Source organism: Tenrec ecaudatus, chromosome 1 (assembly GCF_050624435.1).
Source record: "Tenrec ecaudatus isolate mTenEca1 chromosome 1, mTenEca1.hap1, whole genome shotgun sequence".
Taxonomy (NCBI): domain Eukaryota; kingdom Metazoa; phylum Chordata; class Mammalia; order Afrosoricida; family Tenrecidae; genus Tenrec; species Tenrec ecaudatus.
Window position 1 is genome coordinate 14,801,666 of NC_134530.1, and position 6,667 is coordinate 14,808,332.

The following is a 6,667-nucleotide window of genomic DNA, read 5'->3' on the forward strand; positions in this document are numbered from 1 at the left end:
ATGGGGCAGAGGGGGTTTCTGAGGCTAGCGGGCTTTCAGAGAGCAGGCAGCCTCAACTTTCTCTTTAAAAAAGGGCTGGTGAGGAGGAACAACTGACCTTACTGTTAACAGTTCAACACATAACCTGTGACACCACCAAGGAACCCAGTTAGGAGTTAGTTCAAATTCAGAGTTCTCTCTCTCTCTCTCTCTCTCTCTGTCTCCTTTTTCATCCATTTATGCTTCATGTGGTCTCTTAGAGCTCAAAAGAGATGGGCTCAGAAACCTCTCTGCACTCATGTCGGAAACTCACTGCCATAAATCCCTGCTGACCCACAGTGACCCTACAGGACTTGGTAGAAGTGCCCCTTGGTGTCCGGAGACTGGAGCGCTTTAAGGGAGTAGAAAGCCTCATCTTTCTGTGGAGCGTGTGGAGGGCTGGGATTACTCACTGCTGACTTCCTGGTTAGCAAACCCAATGCATGACCCCCGGGAGGCCAGCAGGGCCCCTCTCACAAGTGTGGTGGTTGACAGCATGTTGAGAATGTGAGGCAAGACAGAAAAGGCCGACTATCACACAAAGGTGGGCCATCTCAAAAAACTCCCAAATCAAGAAAATTTTAAATTATCATTCAAAAAAGATCGACCCACTCGGGAATTTGCCGGGGCAGTTCTACTCTGTGGGTAGGGCGACTGTTGGACGGAGTTGGCCCGATGACAGTGGGTTTGGCTGGGTTTGGCCTGGTCCTCTGTAGGCTTCCAGTCTGCTCAGCCCTGAAAGACTCCACGCAGGAGAATGCGTCTGTCACATCTGTCTTCTCTTGCTGGTTGACGTGGACTGCTGACCATTGGGTGAGCAGTGGGTTGCTCACCTACCGCAATTAAGACGCTGGTTAAGAGTTGCCACGAGTATCTCTTGGTAGAATACCTCAATTCCTAAGCCCCTCTAGGCGAGCCCAGTGTCCCGAACCAAGCAGAATGGATTGGCATGAGCTTCCTACCTGGGCAAGGAGAGGAGAGCCCATGACATTGGGTGGGGATCTCTATCTGGCCCACAGCTGTTGGATAATGGAGAAGTCCTGATGGTCCCCATTGGGGACGCAAGGATGGACAAGGAGGGGGCCTGGTGGAAGATTCTGCTCTCTGGAGCCGTCGCGGGAACCGTGTCCCGCACCAGCACCGCCCCTCTGGACCGGACCCGAGTGCACATGCAGGTGTGGGCGTTGGGCCTCCACTGCAGCCAATGGGGATTAGTGGGCGGGGCTTTCCCGGTTTCAGGGTGGGGCTCTAGGGTATTGTTGGGGATACAGGAAGGAGATTGTGGTTTTGGTGGATGGGGACAAGGGTGAGCAATGGAGCCCAGAGGTGAGGGGGAAGCTTGGAGTGCCGGGGGGAGCCTGATTTTTTCAATGGCGCTGGCTGCACCCAGATCCGAGGAGCTGGGAGCTGCAGGTGGGGCTGGGTTGAGAATGGAGAGGGCATCGGGGAGGGGTTTGTCCAAGGGTCAGGTCTTTTCCACCCTCAGGTTTACTCTTCCAAAAAACACCTTATGAACCTGCTGGGGGGGTTACGGAGCCTGATCCAGGAGGGAGGCTTCCGCTCGCTGTGGCGCGGCAATGGTATAAACGTGCTCAAGATCGCCCCTGAGTATGGGATCAAGTTTCTCGTCTTCGAAGAGGTAGGAAGTGATAGGTGTCTACAGCCCCGCCCTCCGGATCACACGAGCCCGCCTTCCCAGCCCTCTGTCTCCTGTCCGAGTCCTCAGGCCCTCTCCAAGGTGGGCTTGAGGCTGGAAGGCCCCGGAGCTGTGCTCACCTTCCTCTCTCCTCGCTCGGGCCCGCAGTGTAAAGCTCACTTCGGGGAGTCCTCAAACCCCATCTTCCAGGAGGATGTCTTGGCGGGGTCTCTGGCGGTGGCCGTTTCCCAGACGCTCATCAACCCCTTGGAGGTAAGTGAGAGCCTGCTCAGTGGACAGCCTCGCACAATGAAGCGACTGCAGCCCCTACCTACTGCGCAATGACTCGTGTGCCCCAGGCATCCTGCACAAAGCACCGTGTTCGACCCTCACCAGGACCCGCCACATGATCTGCCGGCTCCATTTGGTTGGTGGTTACTGTCAGATTGACTGTGATGCTAGGTAACCTGGCCATGGCATTCTTGGGCACCTCCTATGCACGTGACAGCTGGACTTTGACTGAGAAAGACTGAAGAAGCATCGATGCCCTTGAGGGATGTGGTCAGTTCCCTGGACTGTCAAATGAACTCCCAGATCGGCCAGAATGCTCTGAGAGGCAAGGATGGCGAGACTTTGGCTCCCAGACTTTGGCCATGTTCCTGTCCAGTGAGCAGGACCCACAAGGAGATGGGTGCATACAGTGGCTGCATCCCCGGCAGAAACATCAGAAGCACAGTTAAGATGATGTATGATTGGGCTGGTTCCTGCTGCTCCATTGAGTCCCTGTGAGTCAGAACCGAGTCCCCAGCACCTCACAGGAAGCACTCGCATGACAGCAGGGAACACTGCTCGGACAGAGACACTCAGTGCCCTTTGGGGATACTGTTAATCCATCTCTGGGAAGCTGGCCCTTGTGTTTTACGGACCTCCTCCTTTCGCAACCAGGACATCTTTTTTTATCACCACTGGGTCTCCTGGTCACTCAGCCAAAGTCTTGCTGTCCTCACATCTCAGAAGCCTCTGCTGGCATTGCCCTAAGCCGGGCTCCTCCTTCGGGGATCCCATCGTCCAGATACTGTTCTTGCCAATACCGTCTTTCTTAGGCATAGACTGATTGCCCAACTGTTACGTGCATATGACATCACCATGGCTTCCAGCTGAGTCCTGCCTGTGGCATTGTGGCTCTTGGACACTTCGCAAGAGGGGTGTTGCACAAGTGCCCAAGGCAGCCTGTCCCTTGAGTGCCTGATTGCGGCTCCAGTGGGAGCTAGTGGCAGATCTGAGCCAGACAGAAACCCTTGACTGCTTTGCTCTTTGCTCTTTGCGTCACTCTGTTGTTTCTTGGTCCAGTTCTGAGGTCGTTGGTTTCCTCTGTGTTGGGGTGCCATCCATCCTGACGGCTGTAGTCTTTGATCTTCATCGGTAAGTACTTCCAGTCAACTTTCCTCCCAGCCAGCAAGGCTGTGTCCTTGGCACACGGCAGGCTGCTCAATGGCCTTGCTCGGCTCCTGATTCCATGTACTTGTTGGCATCGCCCAGCATCTGGGATCACTGTCTGCACACAGGATGGAATCCTGAAGACAGGGAGGGGATCCGACGTTGAAGCACAACTTCCCTGGTTTGAAACCCTGCGGTCTTCCTGCCTCTGCTCATGTGTTCATATGAATGTGGGGACACAGCTGGTGTGGTTCAGGGAGCGTGAACATCAATTGTTTTGTGTTTCTGGTGTCCAGCGTGTAGTTGACGAGACCAGATATGGCTGGGGATACAATCCCAGACAGTACACCTGAGGCACAGTTACCACCCTTCAGTCAGGAAGGCTGGCACGGGACGGGAATGGTTTCAGCAGAGCTTCTAGACCAAAGCTTCCCAGAGTGGGTGGGCTTGAGCCTGGAGGGAGCAGGGAGGGAGGCGTGCTGAGAAGACCCACTGAGGCTGCAGAAACAGATCCCTACACATTATGTGGTACCATTGGCTTTAGTAGTAAAGTGTTGCATTGCCAGCGGGTCATGATTTTGTTCTGAAAGGGGGTAGAAAGCAAAGTAAAATTGGGCACAACTCTTGTACCGGATAAACCAGGAAGCAAGGGCTGGCCATCTACTTGCCACACTCGTGTATAAAACCCTGGGGGGTTGCCTCCTGACAGATGAGGTTAACAAACCTGGAGAGTGAGTGTCTGTTTCCCTGGGGCGGGTGTTTGATTTGAGGCAGGGCTGGCTCCAGGGCACTTAGCCCCATATGTCCCACTCACTGCACTTCTCCGGGCCCCAGAACAGGGATGCCCAGAGGGGTTCTGAGGACCCTCCTCACCAGTGTCCCCTTGACGACCGTGGACAGTCTCACCGACCTCTGAGGGCCTGGAGGCCCACCCCGTTGTTGAGCTGTGCCAACAGGGCTCCTTGCACAGGGACAGGGCATGAGTCCCCCATGAGACTACTGACAGGAGCTCCCTGGCCTCCCTGCCTCCACAGGTGCTGAAGATCCGCCTCACGCTGGGACGCACAGGCCAGTACGATGGCCTAGGTGACTGCGTCGGCCAGATTCTTCGCCGTGAAGGCCCGGCCGCGTTCTATAGGGGTTATGCGCCAAACATGCTTGGCATCATCCCTTATGCCTTCACTGACCTGGCTGTCAATAAGGTTGGCAGAGGTGGGGGTGAGGTTGCTGTAGGCGGCATTGACGTGGCCCAGGACTAGGGCCAATTCTGAGCCTTCTCTGGCCCCCTACCCCTTGCAGATGATGAACAACATAAGGGTAAAGAGCACAGGGGATAACGAAGAACACAGCCAGGCTTACAACATCTACACACAGACGGTGTCCACAGTGTGTGGCCAGATGGCTAGCTATCCCCTGACGCTATTAAGGACCAAGCTCCAAGCAAAAGGTCTGCCTGCCCCTGATGAGACCCACTTTGTGGCCCCACCAAATGCCCTCAGCACATCCCACACCCCCATTCTCCTTACTTGGCCCTGACCTCTTAGGCTGCCATCCAAATGCCTAGAACTCATACTTCCCCAAAAATCTTAACATCCTGTGCCATTTTCCCTCAGTCCCAAAGGTGATCTAGTCCTGGGTGACACACACCTCGACCCCGCCCCCACCCCGTGCATGTTTTCCTCCTGACCTTGTGACACAACACTTGCTGAGGAGATGGTGGCCAACTTACACATTCCCGTGTCGGAGGGAAGTTGGGAAACCCAGGGCTGTTTCGAGGGCCCCGTTTGGGGAAGGGCATCTCTAGCCCTTCCTTCCCTAGCATATATCGGTGGACTTCAAACTTCCAATTAGAAGCTGAGCCAATGTCCCAAGGATAGACCACACAGGGACCCCAGGACACAGGACTCACACCCCCAAAGAGGCCAGCTTGCTCAAATAGACTCATGTCACACCTGCACCATACATTCTATCCCGAGATTCACATTGACCCAAATGGACAGAGCAGAATGACTCCTTAAGGTCTCTGAAGTTGTCCATCCTCACGGGAGCAGAGAGCTTCAGCATTCATCACTTGACACTGACTCGGGAACCCTAGAAGATGGGGTGGAATGCCATTGTGGGTGTCTGGGACTGTACCTCAACCATTATGGGAGTAGACAGCCTTGTCTTTTTCCCTGAGAGGCACTGGTGGGTACACACTGCTGGCTTTGAGGTGAGCAGACTAGACTCAACGCACTGGGCCACCTGGGCTCACTTCACCTTTAGCAGCTCCTCCTCACCAGGGTCCCCAAAACAACTCCTCAGATCTAATTCCCCAACTACCTTAATCACCACAACCCAACCCATCTGAAACTCTCAAAACAGACCAGAGCTCACTCCCTGACCTTGACAAAGCCTCTCTCCACAAGCCCCCTGAACACATGCCCAAGGCCCTAGCCAAACATAGGCATCCTCACCACAGTCACCTCTTTCAGGGGAATTGTCCAGAAACCCTTTCCCTACACGAGCGCCTGAAAACACCCTGAATGAAGTCTTTTGTTGCCGCCTCCACACTAGCTCATTTCCTCTGTAACATTCCAGACTCCATGCTTTTCCTATCAGCACCCCAACACCCCCACTTCCTTTATTCTATGTGTAATAACTTGGCCTCATTCCTCATAGATACTGTGGAGGGCTCAAAGCCCACCATGCGGGCCATTTTCAGAGACATCGTGGCTGAGCAGGGCTGGCCGGGGCTCTTCCGAGGCCTAACACCCACTCTATTAAAAGTTATCCCGGCTGTGGCCATCAGCTGCACGGTCTATACAACAATGAAAAGCACCCTGGGAGTTTAGGTGAGAGCCAGACCACAGGTAGATAGGGGTGATTAGGTGGGGACAGTCCCTTCAACAGTACATGATGTGACACCCGCTCCTCCTGACAGGCTCTCCTGGGGAGGACATGATTGTGTCCATGGAGGTGCCTGAAAACTCCAGGAGCAGGAGTAGAAGGCCAGCATGTGGTGGAAACCGCTGTTGGCAGACTGGTGGCCAGTTCTCTGACATGCACTGGCAGAGGCCCAGGAACCAACCCAACCACTTCATGCAGGTGAGGGGCTTTGGAGAGAACTGCCATCTCCCCAGGAGTATATGAACTTTGGATGAAAGGGTGCCAAGTGGCGGTTGTGTAATTAGGTCAATTGAAAGAGATATCAGACAAAATGAGGCATTCAATTGCTCACCTCTCAGACGTCCAGGATCTCAGCTGTCAGATCCGTGCAGGGAGGGGGGATATATTTCAGGTCAGGGCTTATATACACTTTGGGGACATGCAAGCCCCCCTGGTTCCATTGTAAATGGGAGGGGTTGTACCTTCGGCATACTTGCAATAGGAAGGGACAGGTAAGGGGTGTACACGCCACAGTAAGAGCAGGTACTAAGAGTATCCATGTGACAAGATTGGCGGCCTCTAAGGACCAGAAGGCAGCCAAATCTTGTACCTCCTGGAGTTGGCTTCACCTGGCTTTGGGGCTGTCCTTCAGGGGAACAATCCACTGTCCCACTGATCAGGGAGTGGGCCACATCTCAGTTGGGACAG

The 6,667-nt window shown here is 54.4% G+C and overlaps 1 protein-coding gene across 1 annotated transcript; it reads left to right on the top strand.

Annotated features, from left to right (window-relative positions):
• Nucleotides 1-1,061: 1,061 nt before the first annotated feature.
• On the top strand, nucleotides 1,062-5,925 carry LOC142431633 (mitochondrial carrier protein SCaMC-3L-like). Its single transcript, XM_075536651.1, has 6 exons — nucleotides 1,062-1,193; nucleotides 1,505-1,657; nucleotides 1,823-1,927; nucleotides 4,126-4,293; nucleotides 4,391-4,538; nucleotides 5,753-5,925. The coding sequence occupies exons 1-6, from the start codon at nucleotides 1,062-1,064 to the stop codon at nucleotides 5,923-5,925; spliced, it is 879 nt and encodes a 292-aa protein (XP_075392766.1).
• The last annotated feature ends 742 nt before the right edge of the window (nucleotides 5,926-6,667 follow it).